General features: G+C 45.7%; 1 protein-coding gene across 2 annotated transcripts in view; it reads right to left on the bottom strand.

The window, feature by feature from the left end:
* RSU1 (Ras suppressor protein 1) overlaps positions 1-24,657 on the bottom strand; it is a 133,127-nt gene extending 108,470 nt beyond the window's left edge. Inside the window, exons 1-3 of one of the 2 annotated variants that reach the window (XM_056519173.1) lie at positions 24,564-24,657; positions 24,036-24,152; positions 21,285-21,335 (exon numbers count right to left, since the gene is read on the bottom strand). In XM_056519173.1, coding sequence (XP_056375148.1) covers positions 21,285-21,335; positions 24,036-24,144 — 160 coding nt within the window. In that variant the 5' untranslated portion in view covers positions 24,145-24,152; positions 24,564-24,657. Of the gene's footprint in view, positions 1-21,284; positions 21,336-24,035; positions 24,153-24,451 lie in introns of both variants that reach the window. The other variant, XM_056519172.1, reaches the window with a different exon arrangement.
* Between the last annotated feature and the right edge of the window lie 384 nt (positions 24,658-25,041).

Genomic DNA, 25,041 nt, shown 5'->3' on the forward strand with positions numbered 1-25,041 from the left:
ATATAGAGATGTTGTGGTAGACTGTATCCCTCCACGAGACGCTCCTATTCTGGGGGACTCAAACATCCTTGCAATACCCAAATGTTTTCTGAACACAACCCCTGTCCATACACCCTTCGGGTACGTTCACATGAGCGGATTCCCAGCACGTATTAAGCTGTGGCTCCGCCGCTGAAGGACCGCTGTATGGTTCCTTTACAGGTGCCTGCTCGGAGCGGCAATACGCGGCTACAAGCAGACACACTGAAGCGATGTGCAAGTCGCTGGCTGCGCGCATGTGTGGTGTACACATTGCGGCCGCTCACCCTGCTCTATGAGCTAGACCGAGAGCTGCTGAATCTGTTGAGTGTCATTCCTGTGTGTCATCCTTAGGCAGTCCTGTAATGCTGGGACTTGTAGTTTTGGAATAGTTGGAGGTACACTGTTTGCATAAATATTTTTTGCAGCAGTGTTGCCTTCAGCTGTGTGCCTACAGCTTCTGCAAAACTACAACTCCCAGCATGACCAGACATCCTTTTACTGTTCATCTCGTGTCCATGACCCTTGGACACCCTCATGCTGCTGTGGGACTCATCAGAGGTATGGGGACCCCTAGTGGTGGCATTTTCAAGGGCAGTTTTCTTAAATAAAATATGAACATTTTTTAAAGAAGTTTATTGGAAAAACTATTATTTTGCCAAGATGTACAACACATAAAAAGTTTTTTTTTATATCTGACAGTGCCCATTTAAGACATCCCACCCTATAAGGGCACTGCCTCTTACAAGACGGCAGTCCCCTGGTGCTTGTCAAACTAAAGCAAAATCTTTGGCATGGTCTGTCTAGACCATTGGTCTTAATCTGTGGCCCTCCAGATGTTACACAACTTCAACTCCCAGCATGCCCGGACAGCCAACGGCTGTCCGGGCATGCTGGGCGTTGAAGTTGTGTAACATCTGGAGGGCCACAGTTTGAGACCACTGGTCTAGACAATCGTCATGGAAACATCTCACAGGAGCCACAGGTTAGAGAATAGGAGGAGAAGTAGGCCCCAGCACAAAAAGTGGACATACATGTCAGAGGGTAACATGACTTGGGGGGAGGGGGGTCTATCACCCATCCGGCGCCCCTGGGAGCCATCGTATGTTTTATACGCTCTCGATCAGACCGGCCACAAAATTAAATGTAACTAGGCCAAAAATCCCCCTTCACAAGGTGCAGCCTTCTTCTGTGTTTTTCTGCAGATGCAATTAAACCTGGATGGGAGGTATTACCCTCCTGACAGGATGAGAGATTATTTCAGGCTCCTTTCTAAATCAATTCTGTAATTTAGTGCAGTGAATTATGGCGAATGTGTTCCCGGCCTCACAATTGATACCTCTCACTTCATTTTTCTAAATCACCTGTTAACATCTGCTCCGCATTTAAATTGGCACAAAAAAAAAAACACCACGGTTCTCGGTGAAGCCGCGCCGCGGGTGCTTATCTGCTGCTCAACGCCGTACGAGAGAGCTTTCCCGGTTTTAAGTAAATGCAACTTGATCTTCCTGTAATAATATGGAATATACTTTCTACTTTATACTGAGATCTTTAATCACTTTCAAGACCTCCGATTGCTGCCAGTGAATTGGAACAATCAGAGCAAAACATGGATATATATATATAGTGCCGTGATGGAACAAGGTCATGTTCACATAGTCAGGATTCGTCCAGATATAATATCTATAAGGCTGGGTTCACACCACGTTTTGTTAAATACGGTTCCCGTATACGGCTGGGAGGAGGGGGGGCGGGGCGGTGACAGTAACAGGCTGTGATTGGTAAAAGGGGCGGTAACATAAAGAAAGGTTCTAGTATCACCACTAGGAGTCACTAGAGGATGTAGAGGGGGGGGGAGGATGACAGTAACAGGCTGTGATTGGTAAAAGGGGCGGTAACATAAAGAAAGGTTCTAGTATCACCACTAGGAGTCACTAGAGGATGTAGAGGGGGGGGGGGGGATGACAGTAACAGGCTGTGATTGGTAAAAGGGGCGGTAACATAAAGAAAGGTTCTAGTATCACCACTAGGAGTCACTAGAGGATGTAGAGGGGGGGGGGAGGATGACAGTAACAGGCTGTGATTGGTAAAAGGGGCGGTAACATAAAGAAAGGTTCTAGTATCACCACTAGGAGTCACTAGAGGATGTAGAGGGGGGGGGGGAATGACAGTAACAGGCTGTGATTGGTAAAAGGGGCGGTAACATAAAGAAAGGTTCTAGTATCACCACTAAGGGTAACTAGAGGATGTAGAGGGGGGGGGGGGGGATGACAGTAACAGGCTGTGATTGGTAAAAGGGGGCAATAATATGAAGAAATGTTCTAGCATCACCCCCAGAAGTCACTAAAGGTTGTAGAGGGGGAGAGATGACAGTAACAGGCAGAGATCTCTCTTTTTGCTCTCACTTGCAGCTTAACCCTACACCCCTTCCCTTTCATAAACAGATACAGAGCCAGGAATTTAAAAAAAACTTTACATTAAGAAATAAAAATCAAGTCCTCATATTCATTTAAAGCCATAACATAGTAAACAACATCCCTGGCACTGCGATGGTTACAGGGGTCCAATCCTAGGTACAGGCCACCAATGTTCTAGTTCCAACACTTCCCGTTAGAGGACCACTCCAAAGCTTAAATATTAAAAGGGTTACTCCGCTGCTCAGCATTTGGAACAAACTGTTCCGAACGCTGGAGCCGGCGCCGGGAGCTCGTGACGTCATAGTGCCGCCCTCTCATGACGTCACGCTCCGCCCCTAAATGCAAGTCTATGAGAGGGGGCATGACAGCCGTCACGCCCCCTCCCATAGACTTGCATTGAGGGGACGGCGAACGCTGAAGACTGCGCCGGGAGCTCATGATGTCACGCCCCGCCCCCTCAATGCAAGTCTATGGGAGGGGGCGTGACAGCCGTCACGCCCCCTCCCATAGACTTGCATTGAGGGGACGGGATGTGATGTTATGAGGGGGCGGAGCTATGACATCATGAGCGCCCGGGCGCCATCTTCAGCGTTCGGAACAGTTCGTTCCAAATGCTGAGCAGTGGAGTACCCCTTTAAAGGCTTTCATTTTTTTATTTCCTATTCGGAAAAAATGTTTGCTTTAAATTTAATCTAGGGGTTGAGCCTTTAACCCCTTGGAGACGGAGCCCATTATGACCCTAAGAACGGGAGCATTTTTTGCAAATCTGACCACTGTCACTTTAAGCATTAATAACTCTGGAATGCTTTTACTTATAAATTTGATTCCGAGATTGTTTTTTCGTGACATATTCTACTTTATGTTAGTGGTAAATTTTCGGCGATACTTGCATCCTTTCTAGGTGAAAAATGCTAAAATTTCATGAAAAATTTGAAAATTTTGCATTTTTCTAACTTTGAAGCTCTCTACTTATAAGGAATATGGATATTCCAAATAAATTATGTATTGATTCACATATACAATATATCTACTTTATGTTTGCATCATAAAATTGACGAGTTTTTACTTTTGGAAGACATCAGGGGGCTTCAAAGTTCAGCAGCAATTTTCAAATTTTTCGCAAAATTTTCAAAATCAGAATTTTTCAGGGACCAGTTCAGGTTTGAAGTGGATTTGAAGGGTCTTCTGGTTAGAAATACCCGATAAATGACCCCATTATAAAAACTGCACCCCTCAAAGTATTCAAAATGACAATCAGTAAGTGTGTTAACCCTTTAGGTGTTTCACAGGAATAGCAGCAAAGTGAAGGAGAAAATTCAAAATCTTCATTTTTTACACTAGCATGTTCTTGTAGACCCAGTTTTTGAATTTTTACAAGGGGTAAAAGGAAAAAAATTCTCTCAAAATTTGTAACCCAATTTCTCTCGAGTAAGAAAATACCTCATATGTGTATGTAAAGTGTTCGGCGGGTGCACTAGAGGGCTCAGAAGCGAAGGAGCAACAATGGGATTTAGGAGAGTGAGTTTTTCTGAAATGGTTTTTGGGGGGCATGTCCCATTTAGGAAGCCCCTATGGTGCCAGGACAGCAAAAAAAACCACATCGCACACTATTATGGAAACGACACCCCTCAAGGAACGTAACAAGGGGCACAGTGAGCCTTAACACCCCACAGGTGTTTGACAACTTTTTGTTAAAGTCGGATGTGTAAAGGAAAAAAAAATATTTTTCCACTAAAATGCTGGTTTTTCCCCAAATTTTACTTTTTTACAAAGGGTAATAGGAGAAAATGCCCCCCAAAATTTGTAACCCCATTTCTTCTGAGTATGGAAATACCCCATGTTTGGACGTCAAGTGCACTGCGAGCGAACTACAATGCTCAGAAGAGAAGGAGCTTTGAGCTTTTAGAGAGATAATTTGTTTGGAATGGAAGTCGGGGGCCATGTGCATTTACAAAGCCCCCCGTGGTGCCAGAACAGTGGACCCCCCCACATGTGACCCCATTTTGGAAACTGCACCCCTCACGGAATGTAATAAGGGGTGCAGTGAGCATTTACACCCCACTGGCGTTTGACAGATCTTTGGAACAGTGGGCTGTGCAAACAAAAAAATAAAATTTTTCATTTTCACAGACCACTGTTCCAAAAATCTGTCAGACCCCTGTGGGGCGTAAATGCTCACTGTACCCCTTATTACATTCCATGAGGGGTGTAGTTTCCAAAATGGGGTCACATGTGGGTATTTATTATTTTGCATTTATGTCAGAACCGCTGTAAAATCAGCCACCCCTGTGCAAATCACCAATTTCGGCCTCAAATGTACATGGTGCGCTCTCACTCCTGAGCCTTGTTGTGCGTCCGCAGAGCATTTTACGCCCACATATGGGGTATCTCCGTACTCAGCAGAAATTGCGTTACAAATTTTGGGGGTCTTTTTTTCCTTTTACCTCTTGTGAAAATAAAAAGTAAAGGGCAACACCAGCATGTTAGTGTAAAAATTTTTTTTTTTACACTAACAGGCTGGTGTAGACCCCAACTTTTCCTTTTCATAAGGGGTAAAAGGAGAAAAAGCCCCCCAAAATTTGTAGTGCAATTTCTCCCGAGTACGGAAATACCCCATATGTGGGCGTAAACTGTTTCCTTGAAATACGACAGGGCTCTGAAGTGAGAGAGCACCATGCGCATTTGAGGACTAAATTAGGGATTGCACAGGGGTGGACATAGGGGTATTCTACGCCAGTGATTACCAAACAGGGTGCCTCCAGCTGTTGCTAAACTCCCAGCATGCCTGGACAATCAGTGGCTGTCCGGAAATGCTGGGAGTTGTTGTTTTGCAACAGCTGGAGGCTCCGTTTTGGAAACACTGCTGTACAATACGTTTTTTATTTTTATTGGGGGGGGGGACAGTGTAAGGGGGTGTATATGTAGTGTTTTACTCTTTATTAGGTGGTAGTGTAGTGTAGTGTTTTTAGGGTACATTCACACTGGCGGGTTACGGTGAGTTTCCCGCTAGGAATTTGCGCTGCGGCGAAAAATTTGCCGCAGCTCATACTTGAAGCAGGAAACTTGCTGTAAACCCGCCCGTGTCAATGTACCCTGTACATTCACATGGGGGGAGGGCAAACCTCCAGCTGTTTCAAAACTACAACTCCCAGCATGCACGGTCTGTCAGTACATGCTGGGAGTTGTAGTTTTGCAACAGCTGGAGGCACACTGGTTGGAAAACCTTCAGTTAGGTTCTGTTACCTAACTCAGTATTTTCCAACCAGTGAGCCTCCAGCTGTTGCAAAACTACAACTCCCAGCATGCATGGTCTGTCAGTACATGCTGGGAGTTGTAGTTTTGCAACAGCTGGAGGCACACTGGTTGGAAAACCTTCAGTTAGGTTCTGTTACCTAACTCAGTATTTTCCAACCAGTGAGCCTCCAGCTGTTGCAAAACTACAACTCCCAGCATGCATGGTCTGTCAGTACATGCTGGGAGTTGTAGTTTTGCAACAGCTGGAGGCACACTGGTTGGAAAATACTGAGTTGGGTTCTGTTACCTAACTCAGTATTTTCCAGCCAGTGTGCCTCCAGCTGTTGCAAAACTACAATTCCCAGCATGTCTGATCACAGAAGGGCATGCTGGGAGATGTAGTTATGCAACAGCTGGAGGTACGCAACTACAACTCCCAGCATGCCGAGACAGCTGTTTGCTGTGTGGGCATGCTGGAATTTGTAGTTTTGCAACATCTGGAGTGCTACAATTTAGAGACCACTGACCAGTGATCTCCAAACTGTGGACCTCCAGATGTTGCAAAACTACAACTCCCAGCATGCCCAGACAGCAAACAGCTGTGTGGGCATGCTGGGAGTTGTAGTTTTGCAAGATCTAGAGGGCAGTTTAGAGATCACTGTGCAGTGGTCTCTAAACTGCAGACCTCCAGCTGTTGCAAAACTACAAATTCCAGCATGCCCACACCGCAAACAGTTGTCTGGGCATGCTGGGAGTTGTAGTTTTGCAACATCTGGAGGGCTACAGTCTAGAGACCACTATAGTGGTCTCAGACTGTAGCCCTCTAGATGTTGCTATGCAACTACTCACCGGCTTCCGTCGCATCCGGGAGCCGTCCTCTTCTGCCGCACGCCGCCGCAGATCTCCGTCGCCGCCGCCGATCCCCGTCGCTCCGCTGCCTCCGGAGGGGTAAGTGGACTCCGGCGCCGCTCCTCTTCGGTTTCCCCGTCCTGCCCCGCCTATTGTGGGTGGGCAGGACGGGGAAAACGAAAGTAAACCCCTACGCCCCAGATCTGCTATTGGTGGTCGCATCTAGACCACCAATAGCAGAGATAGGAAGGGTGGCATCCATGCCACCTCACTCCTATCGCTTTAGGGGGATCGTGGGTGTCTTAGACACCCGCGATCCCCCTTCTATTCCGGGTCACCGGGTCACCATAGACCCGTAATGACCCGGAATCGGCGCAAATCGCAAGTGTGAATTCACTTGCGATTTGCGCCGATTGCCGACATGGGGGGGGGTCTAATGACCCCCCTGGGCATTTGCACGGGGTGCCTGCTGATAGATATCAGCAGTCACCCCGGCCCGATCCCCGCGCGGCGGGGGCCAAAATACCCACGGGCGTATGGATACGCCCTTCGTCCCCAACAGGTTAAAAGGGGTATTCCAGGAAAAAAACTTTTTATATATATATATATATATATATATATATATATATATATATATATATATATATATATATATATATCAACTGGCTCCAGAAAGTTAAACAGATTTGTAAATTACTTCGATTAAAAAATCTTAATCCTTTCAGTACTTATGAGCTTCTGAAGTTAAGGTTGTTCTTTTCTGTCTAAGTAATCTCTGATGACACGTGTCTCAGGAACCGCCCAGTTTAGAAGAGGTTTGCTATGGGGATTTGCTTCTAAACTGGGCGTTTCCCGAGACACAGGTCATCAGAGAGCACTTAGACAGAAAAGAACAACCTTAACTTCAGAAGCTCATAAGTACTGAAAGGATTAAGATTTTTTAATAGAAGTAATTTACAAATCTGTTCAACTTTCTGGAGCCAGTTGATATATATAAAAAAAAAAGTTTTTTTCCTGGATAACCCCTTTAAATACTGGCGTTCAGGAAGATATTGCATAAGGCATAAAGGTAAAATTAATATAGCAGAGAATAAAACAATGAAGTCAAAGTCTGCTGGAATTTTCCCAGTATTAAGCAGAGGTATCCTAGCAAGGAGAAATCAACTTGACAGAATCTGCAGATATAGAGCAATTAAAAAGTAAAATGTTGAAACTCAGTCGGGTGATACATGTCACCCACGTATAAATAGAACTGTGTAGAAATTATATATATATATATATATATATATATATATATATATATATATATATATATATACACATATACATACACATATAACCAGAGATGTTTTATTTATTTATTTCATATTCAAGTTCAGATGCAATTCATATTTTCTGACCTTTTACATTAACAAATTTCCCAGAGGTGTTGTCAGCATCTGACTAAGAACATGTGATACATAGGATCAGGTATATTGTGATGGCTCCTCGACACGACTTCGAGAGGAATTAAAAATAACATCAGCCGTCGAGAGGAAATTTCGAGACTTATAATGAAATATTTAATATACGTTAACAAGAACCAACAAAAATAAATCAAAATGACTTAAAAAAGGAAAAACTTCAAAGTTTCTTGGTGGGTAATAATTCCTTATAGATTCCTTGAGGCACAATCATTTTTTTTTACTAGTTTCCATGTTGAATTGGCAGAATGTTAATATCTGAATACCGTATATACTCGAGTATAAGCCGACCCGAATATAAGCCGAGGCCCCTAATTTCACCCCAAAAACCCAGGAAAAGTTATGGACTCGACTATAAGCCTAGGGTGGGAAATACATCATCCCCCCCCCCCATGTCATCATCAACCCCCCGTTATCATCACCGCCTGTCAATCCCTTCTCAGTGGTCTTCAACCTGCGGACCTCCAGATGTTGCAAAACTACAACTCCCAGCATGCCCGGACAGCCATCGGCTGTCCGGGCATGCTGGGAGTTGTAGTTTTGCAACATCTGGAGGTCCGCGGGTTGAAGACCACTGAGAAGGGATTGACAGGCGGAGATGGACGGCCGGGACCATCCCCTCACAGCTAAAGCCAGAAAGGTTTTTTTATTTGTTCACTCGAGTATAAGCCGAGGGGGGTGTTTTCAGCATGAAAAATCCTGCTGAAAAACTAGGCTTATACTCGAGTATATACGGTATGTTCACACTGCAGTCAAACCATACCCCAAAACCCCCCCCCCCCCCCTCCACAAGTGCCTTTCGGGCCATCAGTCTGGAGTGGTAGTGGTGGCAAATATCAATGGGACTGCCACTAGAAAGCAATAGGAATGTTTTTTTATTTTATTTTTTGGCCAGTCAACAAGTAAGCACTGAGCTTCTTTCTACGAAATTCTGATTCATCTATTGTAGGTATCGTAATTTTTTAAAAGACAAAAGAAAAAGTGAAGACAAAAGAAAAAGAAAAAAATTTTTATTAAAGGGAACCAATCATCAGAATTTACCATCTATAACATGTGGCAACACGTTATAAAGTGGGGCAAAAAAGTATTTAGTCAGCCACCAATTGTGCAAGTTCTCCCACTTATAAAGATGAGAGAGGCCTGTAATTTTCATCATAGGTATACCTCAATCAGGAGAGACAGAATGAGAAAAAAAAATCCATAAAATCACATTGTCTGATTTTTAACACATTTTTTTGCAAATTATGGTGAAACATAAGTATTTGTTCAATAACAAAAGTTCATCTCAGTACTTTGTTATATACCCTTTGTTGGTAATGACAGAGGTCAAACGTTTTCTGTAAGTCTTCACAAGGTTTTCACACACTGTTATTGCTGGTATTTTGGCTCATTTCTCCATGCAGATCTCCTCTAGAGCAGTGATGTTTTGGGGCTGTCGCTGGGCAACACAGACTTTCAACTCCCTCCAAAGGTTTTCTATGGGGTTGAGATATGGAGACTGACGAGGCCACTCCAGGACCTTGAAATGCTTCTTATTGTTACGCCGAGCGATCCGGGTCCCCGCTCCTCCCCGGAGCGCTCGCCACATCCTCGCTACTGCAGCGCCCCGGTCAGATCCACTGACCGGGTGCGCTGCGATACCGCCTCCAGCCGGGATGCGATTCGCGATGCGGGTGGCGCCCGCTCGCGATGCGCACCCCGGCTCCCGTACCTGACTCGCTCTCCGTCGGTCCTGTCCCGGCGCGCGCGGCCCCGCTCCCTAGGGCGCGCGCGCGCCGGGTCTCTGCGATTTAAAGGGCCACTGCGCCACTGATTGGCGCAGTGGTTCTAATTAGTGTATTCACATGTGCACTTCCTATATAACCTCACTTCCCCTTCCCTTCCTTGCCGGATCTTGTTGCCCTTGTGCCTAGTGAAAGCGTTCCCTTGTGTGTTCCTAGCCTGTGTTCCAGACCTCCTGCCGTTGCCCCTGACTACGATCCTTGCTGCCTGCCCCGACCTTCTGCTACGTCCGACCTTGCTCTTGTCTACTCCCTTGTACCGCGCCTATCTTCAGCAGTCAGAGAGGTTGAGCCGTTGCTAGTGGATACGACCTGGTTACTACCGCCGCTGCAAGACCATCCCGCTTTGCGGCGGGCTCTGGTGAAAACCAGTAGTAACTTAGAACGGGTCCACTAGCACGGTCCACGCCAATCCCTCTCTGGCACAGAGGATCCACCTCCTGCCAGCCGAATTGTGACACTTATGTTTGGGATCATTGTCATACTGAAAGACCCAGCCATGTTTCATCTTCAATGCCCTTGCTGATGGAAGGAGGTTTTCAATCAAAATCTCACCATACATGGCCCCATTCATTCTTTCATTCTACATGGATCAGTCGTCCTGGTCGCTTAGCAAAAAAACAGCCCCAAAGCATGATGTTTCCACCCCCATGCTTTACAGTAAGTATGGTGTTCTGTGGATGCAACTCAGCATTCTTTCTCCTCCAAACATGACGAGTTGAGTTTTTACCAAAAACTTCTACTTTGGTTTCATTTGACCATATGACATTCTCCCAATACTCTACTGGATCATCCAAATGCTCTCTAGAAAACTTCAGATGGGCCTGGACATGTACTGGCTTAAGCAGGGGGACACGTCTGGCACGGCATGATTTGAGTCCCTGGTAGTGTTGTGTGTTACTGATGGTAGCCTTTGTTACTTTGGTCCCAGCTCTCTGCAGGTCATTCACTAGGTCCCCCCCGTGTGGTTTGGGGATTTTTGCTCACCGTTCTTGTAATCGTTTTGACACCACGGGGTGAGATCTTGCGTGGAGCCCCAGATCGAGGGAGATTATCAGTGGTCTTGTATGTCTTCCATTTTCTAATAATTGCTCCCACAGTTGATTTCTTCACACCAAGCTGTTTGCCTATTGCAGATTCAGTGTTCCCACCCTCAGGTCTGCAATTTTGTTTCTGGTGTCCTTCGACAGCTCTTTGGTCTTGGCCATAGTGGAGTTTGGAGTGTGACTGTTTGAGGTTGTGGACAGGTGTCTTTTATACTGATAACAAGTTCAAACAGGAGCCATTAATACAGGCAACGAGTGGAGGACAGAGGAGGCTCTTAAAGAAGAAGTTACAGGTCTGTGAAAGCCAGAAATCTTGCTTGTTTGTAGGTGACCGAATACTTATTTTCCATCATAATTTGCAAATAAATTCTTTAAAAAATGAGACAATGTGATTTTTATGGATTTATTTTCTCATTCTGTCTCTCATAGTTGAGGTTATAACCTATGATGGAAATTACAGGCCTCTCTCATCTTTTTAAGTGGGAGAACTTGCACAATTGGTGGCTGACTAAATACTTTTTTGCCCCACTGTATATGGTAAAATCTTTATCCTTACCTTCGGCCGGAAAAATAAATGCCCAATAAAATTCTATGGGATTCCGCACTCCCTCTCGAATTCTGCATGGATTCCGCACCAATTCCGCACAAGCCAGAAACCTTCCTAATGAATGCAGAAGTGGAACTGGTGCGGATGTGCAGAAATTCTGCCGTGTGTATAGACCCTCAGTCTCCCCCCATCAGCCCAGTAAGTAGTCCCCTTGGAGAGAATCTTTACAAACCTAGTTCTGATGGTTGCAGCTTTAATTACAGTCCCCTCAGCGTAATTGACAACCCGCATCACCGCTCTGCTACCTAAGCAGACAGAGCAGTGACATATGCTATCAATCACGAGGAGAGAGCTTGATTACAGCGCAGCCAACAGGATTAGGTGAGTATAGCTCCCCCCCTGGGAACTACTTACAGGGCCGGCGGGGGAGACGTACTAACTTCTCAATCTTGCATCCCTGCAGGCAGGAATATACCCCGGGGATGGTGAGAATGAATATATTACCATATATAAAGAGTTGATACACGTTATACATGGAAAAACCTGATGCTTGGTTCCCTTTAAAGATTACCTTAAAGGGGCATTCCCAAGATAACAATATTCCGCTAGGATATGCTATCACTTTATAACCAATATAGGTCTGAACTCCGAGACCCTCACTGATCCAGAGAATGAATACGGCGCAGTGCTTGTTCAGCGTTTCTGGCCACCCATCTGTGCAGAGGACTGCAATGCTGAATCAGGAGCAGTGGGGTTCCCAAAGGTCGGACCTTCAACAATTAAAAAATAATGACATTTCTTACTACACGATGACAACCCATTGTCTCCTAATTAGTGCTTGGAGTTTATCTCAATTGGTTTTATTGTTTGTCCACTCACTTTTTGAAGATTGACTGCAGGTTCTCAGGGGAGTTTACTGGCCATGGACCCAAAAAAGTCAACGTTTTGTTCACCGTGCCACTTAGTTATCACTTTAGCCTTGTGACTTGGTCTCCATTATGCTGGAAAAAGCATTGTTCATCATCAAATTGCTCCTGGTTTAAAAAGTTGCTCTTGGAGGAAGTTTAGGTACCATTCTTAAAGGGGTACTCTGCTGCTCAGCGTTTGGAACGAAGTGTTCCGAACACTGAAGACGGCGCCGGGAGCTCGTGATGACATAGCCCCGTCCCCTCAATGCAAGTCTATGGGAGGGGGCGTGACATCATGAGGGGGCGGGACTATGACATCACAAGCTCCCGGCGCCGTCTCCAGCGTTCGGAACAGTTTGTTCCAAACGCTGAGCAGCAGAGTACCTTTTTAATTCATGGCTGTGTTCTTCAGCAAAATTGTGAGTGAGCCCACCCCCTTGGGTGACAAGCCAACCCACACTTGAAACGGTCTCAGGAAGCTTTACTCTTGGCATGACACAGGACTCCTGGTCCCCTTTTCTCCTTTGGACAATCATTTTTCAGCTTTCTTAGAGAGCCTAATTTTACCCTTGCACAGGGGTAAATCATTGGGCTGCAGAGGACTGAGGTAAAGTTATAAAAGTTTGTTCACCAAGCCTAAGTGATTTGCAAAACAAAACATAGAAATTTTGGTTTCATGAATAGAAAAATCCTGTTGACAGCCTACGATCAATCCTTAAAGGGGTATTACAGGATGTTTTTAATTTTTTTTTCATCTACCTACAGGCACTGTAAAGTTAGTAAAGTTTATAATAAAATGTCTGTACCTGTGTTTTATGGATGGTCTCGCAAATCTATTGTGATCTTTGCAACAAAGTTCATTTTTAGCAGCATACAAAATAAGTGTCGAATCAGGTTTTTCCAGGTTGCAGTGCGGCCAGAGACATTACATTATTAGTCAGGTGTTGAAAGGGAGCCTGTCTACTTCAATGGGTGGAGCGACCACTGGGTGGGAAGGAGATCATTCTCCACTAGGTGTGCTTCAATGGGTGGGGTGACTGATGTGTGCGAGGGAGAAAAGTGACCTCACACTTACAAACAAGAGATCCTGGGACTTTTAGTTGGAAGGAGGGAACTCCAACAGGAAATAGCCATTTCATAAAAAGAAAGTAGCAGTGTTATGGTGGACTCCCAGACAAGCATGGATCCTTCCTAAGCATGTCCATTACTGTCTGGCAGGTAAGTACTAAAATCACCTTATGGTGGATACTCCCTTTTTTTAAAGAAAAACAAAAACAAAGAAACCGATAAACTCCAAGCTGTTATGATTCGGCTAGCTGGATGTGGATCCACTGTGTCAGCGAGGGATTGGCGTGGACCATGTCGGTGGACCGGTTCTAGGGTTGCTACTGGTATTCACCAGAGCCCGCCGCAAAGCGGGATGGTCTTGCTGCAGCGGTAGCAACCAGGTCGTATCCACCGGCAACGGCTCAACCTCGCTGACTGCTGAGAAGGCGTGGGACAGAAGGACTAGGCAGAGGCAAGGTCAGACGTAGCAGAAGGTCGGGGCAGGCGGCAAGGTTCGTAGTCAATGAGGATAGCAGGAGATCTGGAACACAGGCTTTGGACAACACTAAACGCTTTCTCTGGCATAAGGCAACAAGATCCGGCAAGGAAGTGCAGGGGAAGTGAGGTATATATGAGCAGGGAGCAGGTGGAAGCTAATTAGGCTGATTGGGCCAGGCACCAATCACTGGTGCACTGGCCCTTTAAATGTTAGAGAGCTGGCGCGCACGCGCCCTAGAGAGTGGAGCCGCGCGCGCCAGAACATGACAGCCGGGGACCGGGACGGGTAAGTGGCTTGGGATGCGATTCGCGAGCGGGCGCGTCCCGCTATGCGAATCGCATCCCCATCGCGAATGTCAGTGCAGCGCTCCCGGTCAGCGGGTCTGACCGGGGCGCTGCAGAGAGGAGAACGCCGCGAGCGCTCCGGGGAGGAGCAGGGACCCGGAGCGCTCGGCGTAACACAAGCGTTGTTTAGGTAAGAATGGGTTGTCAAAACTTTTGGACGTGACTGCATATAGTCGACCATTTAGTAATAGTTTTAAAACGTACCAAACCATGTATAGTACAAATGTACCTCCTATTCACATATCAATCGACAAATTGCGCAAAAACTTTATTTTTTTTTTTTTTTGTGCAAGTAAAAATCGAGAGCACCAACCAGTACAATAGGTAACCACACTTCATGGAAGCTCACAACAAGAAAAATGACAAACCCAGCGTAGACAGCATAGAAATTGTGCAAAATAATTTCAGGGTCAATGTGCAAAATAGAAACACACTGTGCACGCAATTTTGCAGTTGTATGGCTATTAATAAATTTCCCCCATAGTGTCCACAACATGGTACCACCTTGCGGAGTTGCCTCCACTTGCTGCCTGAGACCATATCACAGTAACAGCCATAGGACCTAAAACTAATAGGACAGAAATGTCGAAAAATATGTGTGACCCCAACATTATGTACAATCTTAGCCCAGACATGTATATAAATTAGGCGACAACTAACTCAGAAAATCTAAATATCTTGTAGCCACCATAGATATAATAATGGAGTCACATATCTCTCTCATATCAAGTTTGTTTGTATTTTGTTTACTAGATGGAAAAACTGTGTCGTCCCTATATTATAAGGCGACTAGAGGAACCATTGTTCTCGCGTTTGGAGAGTAACCAGTCAGACACTTTGTAGAATTTGTTAATTTCTGAAAAATAACTTTTACTATTGCTTTAAAGTCGCATTTCTTTTCCAATTGGAACTGAAGCACAACAGTGCCCCCTACTGAAAGTAAACAGTAGTGTTTGGTGCCAAGGTATTGGTACCACAAAGCTGTGAAGAATTCATGTATTCATGTAAAGGGGTTAGCAAAAGTCCCAATAAGAAAAAATGAAATTATCAAAATGCAAAAGTCACAAAAATTCCAATGAACACAATGAAAAAATAAAAATAAAATAAAAATGAAAAGCAAAAATGCTTATGTTTAGTTTTGATGGTAAAACAGATCCAGTTTTAGATTCACATTCACCCCCCCCCCCCCTTATCCTCATTCATGCCCATTAGTTTAATATTCACACCCCCTGACATGCCTAATTAAACCCTCTCACCCTCACATTCACACATCCATCACTCCCCCGGACTGAGTCACACCCTCTCAGTCCCATAGTAAAGGAGCACTCCCGTGCTAGACATCTTATCCCCAACGGCCGGACCCCGCGATCAGACATCTTATACCCCATCCATTGGATAAGATATAGGGGATAAGATATCTAGTACCAGAGTACCCCTTTAACACTCTCTAAACCCGATTCCCACCTCTTAGCCTCATATTCATGCCCCATGAGCCTGATTCAACCCCCTCATCCTCATACACACCCCCTTAGTCTAAAATTCACACAACCCTCCCCCGAGCCTCATTAATACCCCCAATTTTTCATATTCACACTCCCTCAGCCTCATATACACACCCCGAGCCTAGAATTCATCCCCCCTCTCATAAAAAGTTCCTGCCCACCAAATAGTAAAATCCCTATAGTCATTGGGGGAGATTTATGAAAACCTGTCCAGAGGAAAAGTTGCTGAGTTGCCCATAGCAACCAATCAGATCGCTTCTTTCATTTTTGAAAAGGCCCCTGAAAAATGAAAGAAACAATCTGATTGGTTGCTATGGGAAACTCTACCAAAGGGCAGTCATCCCTACTCTCAACGGGGCGTGAACTGGACTGCGCTCCCTATTGAGAACTCAACAGTGGTGACCACCCATTTGCCAGTCTGGACCCTGATTAAAATACAAACTATCAGAAAGCTGACAAGGGTTCTTCTTAGGAGCCTAAGCTAGGTTTGTAGTTTCGTAACCATGGAGACACAAAGTTCTGCACAGGAGCTGTATACACAAAACAACATAAGCTTTTTTATTTATTTAATTTATTTTTTTAAGTAAGGACAAAATTGATTCATATTCATTTTTGGCACATTAGAGTAATAAATAAAATAGTTGCTAAGGTGGCTATAGCATTTATTTTTAACCATATATATATATTATATATATATATACATACATATACACACACTTTTTTAATTAATTTGTTTTTGTTTTATTCATTTATTTTTAGAACATATTACCGTACATTGTTTCCCAACTAGTGTGCCTCCAGCTGTTACAAAACTACAACTCGCAGCATGCTCAGACAGCCTTTGGCCCCTCTCTTTCCCCATGTTAACCCTTCATTTGCTGTCCCCTTCATTCTCCCGTTAACACTTTAGGGGCCAACCTCTCTTTTCCCCTGTTAATCTTTTAAGTGCTGTCCCTTTATTCTTACCCCATTAACCCTTCAGGTGCTAACCCCTCTCTTTCTTTCCTGTTAACGCTTCAAAACGCGGTCCCCACTCACACCCGTCCTTCCGTTAACTCTTCCCTGGTCCCTAAAACCGTCTATTTAATTATTTTTCATCCAACTAATCAATTATGACAATAATACTTAGTTGCAGCTCTAATATTTATATGACCTCACGATAAAGCTGGGATGCGAGACGCTCCGTAAGGTAATGACTTCACCTCCGTTAATTGGCCCGAAGGTTATCGAGCAATTTTTAGCACCAGTGGAACGAGTTGATCTATTACAGAATCTCGGGTCCCAGTATGAATTGTGACTGCCGAGCGGCTAATGGACGGAATTGTGCCCGACGCGGCACTCGGCGGACATTACTGTACAGTCTGATGACTGACAATATATTTTCCTAATTGCCGACCCGGTGGACACAATGAATTAGTGACAGAGCAAGAAAAGAAAAATTATTTTTATACTCAAGTAAAGCAGGAGATTTCCCAGAATTCCCTGCCCCATCAATACACAGCGCACATGTTTTCTTACCGTCAAATGGAGGCGTTTATGCCAAACAGGGACAAACAGGCGTGAGCTTAAAGGCCACAAATCTGGGCAGAAGATGCTAATTTGACCTTAGAATAACAGGAATAACAGGCCACTCGCCGCTGCCAGGCCGCATCAGATGGCGGGGAGCGTCATCCGCGCCGACAGGTAATTAATGCGCTTTATTGGATTAGGTCAAAAATGTCCGAATCTCTGTTAATGTTAACCCTGACATCCGGGAAACAGGTGCCATGGCAGCTTATGTAATGTCTTGAGACAGGTGGGAGAGCGAGCGCTGGCAAAACAACGGCTAGAAAACAACGCGAAGGTCTGTGACGGCGGCGACTGCGGCCTGAGACAATGCTTCCCTGGTTAACCCCCGGAGGGCTGAACCAGTTTTATATTTTATTTTTGTAGTTCTCACACCAACTCAATGATATCATTTTTTAAAGTTTTCCCAAACAGGGTGATTCCAGCTGTTGCAAAACTACAACTCCCAGCATGCCAGGATAGCCAGACATTCAGACCCTTCCCCTCTTTTGACATTTTTGTTGTGTTGCTCCTTGTGCTAAAATCATAAGTTCCCCCCCCCCCCCCCCCCCCATCGCTCTGCACTTAACACCCTTATAGTAAAAATGTGCAAATTTGCATGGGCAGAAGTATTCACACCCTTTGCTATGACGCTTGGAATTTATCACTGGAGCCTCCCATTTCTCTTGATCATCTTGGATAGTGTTTGCCAACCAGGGTGCCTCCAGCTGTTGCAAAACTACAACTCCCAGCATGCCCGGACAGCCAAAGGCTGTCCGGGCATGCTGGGAGTTGTAGTTTTGCAACAGCTGAAGGCACCCCGGTTGGGAAACACAGATCTCTGACCTGTTTCTCCAGCTTGTTTGGAGTCACCTGTGGTAAATTCAGGTGATTGGACAGGATTGGGAAAAACAGTCCTGTCTTTATAAGCCATGAGGCGGAAAATAACTGCCTGTAGAGCTCAGAGACAGGACAAAAACCATTTCTGCTGCACTGAAAGTTCCCAAGAGAACAGTGACCTCCATAATTCTTAAAAACAGCTACATGGCCCACTTCAAGTAAAAAAAATAATAATATTTTTTTAATTACCGAAACCACTGACAATATATCCAAGTATGCACTCCAACAGCCATTTCATAAAAGTCATAGTAAAGGAGGTTCCCCAACCTATCCCAAAAATGAGGGGTCCCATCACATTGTCGTACAATGGAATAAGTGAAAATTCAACAGGGAAAGACCTGTAAATCTCTAACTCCTAGGGGAGGTCCATATCCCTTAGACCCCCCACAGCTCAGGACCCCCCCTCTACAGGACAAAGCAGAGAGCTGCCATGTCATTCTACTTTGCCATGCAGTGGGTGGGACCTGCCAGGCAGACACCTACCCATCAATGTCAGCCATTTGCCAGGCACCGGAAATGTCAACAGAATTGGCTCTGAAGAAACCACCTCTTTAAGGGTACGTTCACACTGCGGACTCTCCACCCGAGGACATTTTGGGTCGAAGATTCCATCTGAGGATGGAGTTACATATATCCGGCGTCCGGCTCTGGTGAAACTGGGCGAAACTTGCCATAACTGATACCAGAAGTGCATCAGCTGTGTAGCATCCGGCGTCCATTGTTTGTGATCGCCAGATGGGGAACGCAGCAAGCTGCGTTCCCATGTCGGTGCTGGTCCGGCGAGTCCAATCATTCAGCGTCCAAATGAAATGGGATCAGTTCTGCTATCATTTTCCCTCCGTTGCATGCCGCCAGACAACTAATATATGTAAAGGAAGCCCAACGCATAATACTGTTCAATCTTTCGGCATGGGGAATCTCCGAGGCGGAATTTTCTGCCGCAAAGATTCCGCAGTGTGAATGGGTCAGGGGGAGAGCCATTTACACCGATGCAAGATAAATGCAGTGGAATCCCTGAGCAGAATTCAATGTGGAGATTCCGTAGTGTGAACATACCCTAGAGGGTAAAACCCATCTCCTATACATGGGCCCCATTCTGGAGATCACCAGGGGGTCCCAGCAGTTGAACCTCATGCAAACGGGGCCCGTTTCTTACCTTGGAGCACTAAGGTCTCAAGAGTGAAGACCCCGGCTGGGGCAGCCGTTGCTGCGGCCGGTGATCGGTGGAGCGGCCCATCACTTCCAAGACCAGTTCTTCATGAAAGGTGGGAGCAGAGTGCTCCAAGGTAAGAGATGGACCCCGTTCTGGAGATCCCGGGAGGTCCCAGATTTTTTTAAATAGAATTTTAACAATTTTTATAAAACATAGAAAAACAAACACCCCACCAAGACAGCAGCCCACTTCTCGTCAGACAGAGGTCCCAAGCCAGCCTCCCGCATACTACGAACCCACAAGGGAAATGATAAGAGTGTACGATAGTAGTGCTGGGCGATATACCGCTTCATACCGAATACCAGTGTGTTTTTTCTGTACGGTATGAATTTTTCCCTATACCGCAATCCCGGTCGGGCCCCTCCCCCCTCGAATGAATGAATTATCAGCCGCAGTTTGCTTGAGAACTAATGATATATGACCCGCGAATGAACTATTAGCCACAGCGCTGTCCTCACATTGGGGGACTAATCATGTTACCCGCAGGCGCTGATCTCCTTTTCCTCCTGTGAGCCGCGGCGGCAGGACTTCTGTTTGGAGAACGGAAGCTGTCACCTCCCCCTGCAAGCGCTGAAAGCCAGAGAGCCGCAGGCGCTGCAGAACTTCTGTGCCAAAATGGTGTAAATTTGGTGCAATTAGTCATTCCTAGCATAGTCCTGGCCTTACCCCGAACCTTACACAGCAATTGGGTGGTGGGAGAATTGTCAGGAGGTCGTGTGAGAGCGCCAATGTTTAAGACGTGGATCGGCACTCGACCACCATGTTTAACCATAAAGGAGAACCACTTTAAACACGAATGGAGAGGGGACCACACATCTGCAGCCACTTCTCTTCTAAAAATGGACTTTGGCATCTCATCCTATGGTCAAACCATCCAGCGGCTGCACTCCACAAGTCAAGGCTGTTAAGACATGTGCAATGTGCAAGTCACCAGCGATTTACGGAGACCCCCTTTGAAGAGTTACCGTCATTTATATTACTCGTCACAAGATAAGATTGATCGGGGTCTCAGAGCTCTGACCATTCGCTATAGCCTGGTAGGAGTGTACAGAGCAGATTGCACGCTGAGTCAGTGAGTGGAGCGCGGTACCACAGCACTAAGGACGGACTGATTTTGACATCCCTGTACGAGGAGCCAAAAGTTAAAAGGGGCACTCCGGTGGAATATTTTTTTTTTTTTTTTATGAACTGGTGCAAAAAAAAAAAAAAAAAAGATTTGTTAATTACTACTATTTAAAAATCTTAACAACTGTCATCCTGTTCACCCACACTAAACCCAATACACTGGGTTATAGGAGTGCGTTGAGGGGTCACACAACTACAGCCAACGGGGCCCACCTCCAGCGCGAAATTCAATGAAGATAGAAGAGGGTCTTCGGTGGGACATTACTCCGGACCTAAGGTACATATCTTAGTAAGTGATCCCTTAACGCACTCCTGTTCACCCACACTATAGCCCAGTGTATTATGTTTAGTGTGGGTGAACAGGATGACAGTTTTCCTTTAATCCTTCCAGTACTTATAAGCTGCTGTATGCTCCAGAGGAAGTTGTGTAGTTCTTTCGAGTCGGACCACAGTGCTCTCTGTCCGTGTCAGGAACTGTCCGGAGAAGGAGAGGTTTGCTATGGGGGATTTGCTCCCGCTCTGGACAGTTCCTGGCATGGACAGAGGTGTCAGCAGAGAGCACTGTGGTGAGACCGGAAAGAACTACACAACTTCTTCTCGAGCATACAGCAGCTGATAAGTACTGGAAGGATTAAGATTTTTATATAGAAGTAAATGACAAATCTGTACAACTTTCTGGCACCAGTTGAGTAGAAAATATTATTTTCCACTGGAGGACCCCTTTAAATGACAATTTAAATGGCAGCGACACCATAAATTGCTAAAATGTTCTCTATAGCAAAAAAAAAAAGTTAATGTAACCAGCAGAACATAAACCAATGTAACAAATAAGAGTATAGTACTTACTGGTCAGCTTGTTGTGACTTAGGATCAGCTGGGTGATGTGCGACAGCGTGACTACGAAAGAAAAGACAAAGCCTTAGTACTGTAGACATATAAAGTACACCGCATGACGTGTTATAAAGGAGAAGGTAGTCGTGTTACCTATAGCAACCAATTGTAAACCCATTTCCATATATCTCATTAGGGAATATAGAAAGGGGGGTCTTCAGTTCACTAACTTCATTTAATGCAGTGTTTTCCAACCAGTGTGCCTCCAGCTGTTGCAAAACTACAACTCCCAGCATGCCCGGACAGCCTTCGGCTGTCCGGGCATGCTGGGAGATGTAGTTTTGCAACAGCTGGAGGCACACTGGTTGGAAAACACTGACCTAGAGGCCTAAACATCTCTGGAGGACTCATCAAGCATGGATCAAGCATTACCCAGGCAGCCACTTACATTAACAGAAACAGAGTAATTCATTAAACCTCCTAGTGGTGGCGCTGCAAGGCAAATGAAGCTCGCTGCTGGGTTCCCCACAGATTACAGTTGGATACCCTATGATCCCCATCCAAAGCAGACTTTTAAAAAGGGTTATCCAGGAATAAATAAATAAAAAAAACTGAGCTAATTTCTTTCAAAAACAGCACCACGTCTGTCCCCAGGTTGTGTGTGGTATTATAACTTGGCTCCATACACTTCAATGGAACTGAGCTGCAGAACCACACCCAGCCTGGAGACAGAGGGGGAGCGGTTTTTGAAAGAAATTATCTCTGTTTTTCAATTTATTTATTTTCTTAGCATTTTCGTTTTTTTCCTCCTCGCCTTCTAAAAATTCATAACTCTTTATATTTCCATCCACAAACCCATATGAGAGCTTGTTTTTTTGCGCAACCAATTGTACTTTGTAATAACATCTCTCATTTTACCATAAAGTTTATGGCGAAACCAAAAAAAAATAAAAAAAATTTGTGTGGGAAAATTGAGAAGAAAACGGCAATTTTGCTAATTTTGGAAAGTTTTGTTTTCACGCTGTACACTTTACGGTAAAAATGACATGTTTTCTTTATTCTGTGGGTCAATACGTTAATAATGATAGCCGTGATTACATACTTTTCTATTATAGTACTACTATTGTTACAAAATACCGTATTTTTCGCCCTATAGGACGCACCGGCGTATAAGACGCACCCAATATATAGGTGCAGAATCTAAGAAAATAAAGATTTTGAACCCAATAGTGGTCTTCAACCTGCGGACCTCCAGATGTTGCAAAACTACAACTCCCAGCATGCTCGGACAGCCGTTGGCTGTCCGGTCATGCTGGGAGTTGTAGTTTTGCAACATCTGGAGGTCCGCAGATTGAAGACCACTGCATAGGAGGTAATACTCACGTGTCCCCACCGCTCCGGACCCGTCACCGCTGCCCTGGATGTCGCTCCATCGCTGTCGCCGTGTCCCCGTCGCTCCGGAACGTCTCTGCTGCCGGCCGGGTATCCTCGCTCTCCGTCGCCGCCATCACGTTGTTACGCACGCCGAAGCACGTACGAGACGACGTGATGACGAGGAAGGAGAGCGCCGGCCATACAGGGGATCCCTGAACGGAGAAGACACCGAGGAGGCAGGTAAGGTCCCTCCCGGTGTCCTGTAAGCACTAACCCGGCTATTCAGTCGGGCTGTTCGGGACCGCCGCGCCGCGGTGGTCCCGAACAGCCCGACTGAACAGCCGGGTTAGTGTCACTTTCCCTTCAGACCAGGCGGTCAGCTTTGATCGCCGCGTCTGAAGGGTTAATACAGGGCATCACCGCGATCGTTGATGTCCTGTATTAGCCGCAGGTCCCGGCCGTTGATGGCTGCAGGGACCGCCGCGTTAGGGGTGTATTTGCCGTATAAGACGCACCGACTTTTTCCCCCCAGTTTTGCACAGGGGTCTTTTGCTGAGGGGCTAGGGCTCCCACTGTATAAACAGGTGACGACCTGGCTGAAAGCCCCTCGGTGACCGCTGTAAAAGGACGTATGAGTGGTCACTAAGTGGTTAAAGGGTTATCCCCATCTAATTAAGTTAAAGAATACCTGCCACCTACTAAACTTTTAATATATAGTTCCTAATGTAATTTTAGGACACTTTGTAATTTAATTGCTGTTATAAATTTCAACCTTTATATGTTTTAATGTGATAGAAAAAAAAAAAAAAAACACCACTAGGTGGCTCTGTTCTGTTCCCTGCACAAGTCAAACAGTTAGTTTGGTCTCCTCCTGGCCTGGCAGGAGACCAAACTCAGGAAGTGTGTGCGGGGCAATGGGAGGCACAGCTCTCGTGGGCTTCAGTGACACTGCACCTGCTGGGGAACGCCCACTTTCTCGTGCAGGGAGCTCATACAATGTGAGCAAAGGGAAAGGTATGATACACAACTTTTTAAAGCTCGGAAAATATTTTTAAGGACAGGAGGGGCGTTAGGAGTAGTTAGGGAATATAATCTGAGTTAGTTTTGAAAATATGATTTGATGACAGGTACTTTTAAAACCCTATACCTCCAAAGCAGGCTGATCAGCGAGGTGTTTAACCTCTGAGCTTGGCAATAATAGGAAGCCTCATAGAGAATAAATGGCGCGCCGGAAGCACACACGTGATGTACTCTGCTCATTCGGAGTAATTTCCCTCAGTTCTTGTGATCAGCTAGTTATACCCAGTGGATGGAGGATAACCTTATGACTTAGAAGTCAGAGATAGCGATGGTATCAGTACTACACTACCCCAGATGGGGCGCTATACTCACACAGGCCGGGGACGTCCAGCATGTTACCGATCCCCCGGTCGGACATGTCGATATCCGTGATGTTCTTCTCCCGGCTCTCCTCCACAATCTTCTTCAGGGACTTGGACATTGTGATCTCTAAATAAAAGATGAAACATCAGCTGCAACCACAATAACATGACAGGTCAGTGGAACTACAAGTCCCAGCAAATCCAGCTTCTGCTGACCATCCTTGGGAGTGTCAGTTATTCCCCTACAAGGCAGTGTTTCCCAAACAGGTTGCCTCCAGCTGTTGCAAAACTACAACTCCCAGCATGCCCGGACAGCCGAAGGCTGTCCGGGCATGCTGGGAGTTGTAGTTTTGCAACAGCTGGAGGCACCCTGCTTGGGAAACACTGTTTTATAGAGCTACATCTAGTACTGAGAAGAACTGTTACCCTGTTTATTGATCCCAGAGGAAACGTGCCCTAAAGTTACACCCGAGTTCTCAGTGGACGCCCGAACACACCCGACAGGAAACCGCCCGCCCCGGGCTGTAAAATTACTCACAGTCCTAATAAGGCAAATTCCACCCAAAGGAATCCCGTACAGTGTGTGGAGAAGTGTCAGCCAATGGGAGCGCCGGGATCTGCAACGTTCTAACGGCTGCAACCAATCAGAACTCACAGAACGCAGCGGCGGCCAATCAGAGCGCGGCAGGAGAGAGATGGATACAATGTGTCACCGCCGGGTGAGAGGAAGTACCTTAGCGGCTCCGGCTTGTTTTGCTTCCGCTGTTCGGAGGAGTCGGCGTTCGGGTCACAAATGTGGGCGCAGCTTTTGTAGGGACTTTTTCTGGTTCAGTGCCATTTAAAAAGTTCACTTTATGTCACTGACATATTGGGAGAGCGGTGTGGGGACAGAACTAGTGTGAGGGTGCATTACCACCGAGAACCGTGTGGGGGCAGTCTAGGCTGGGTTCACATCACGTTTTTGCCATTCTGTTTTCAATCAGTTTTTCTAAAGAAAACCGTATGGCAAAAAACGG

This window comes from Hyla sarda, chromosome 5 (assembly GCF_029499605.1).
Source record: "Hyla sarda isolate aHylSar1 chromosome 5, aHylSar1.hap1, whole genome shotgun sequence".
Classification (NCBI taxonomy): Eukaryota; Metazoa; Chordata; class Amphibia; order Anura; family Hylidae; genus Hyla; species Hyla sarda.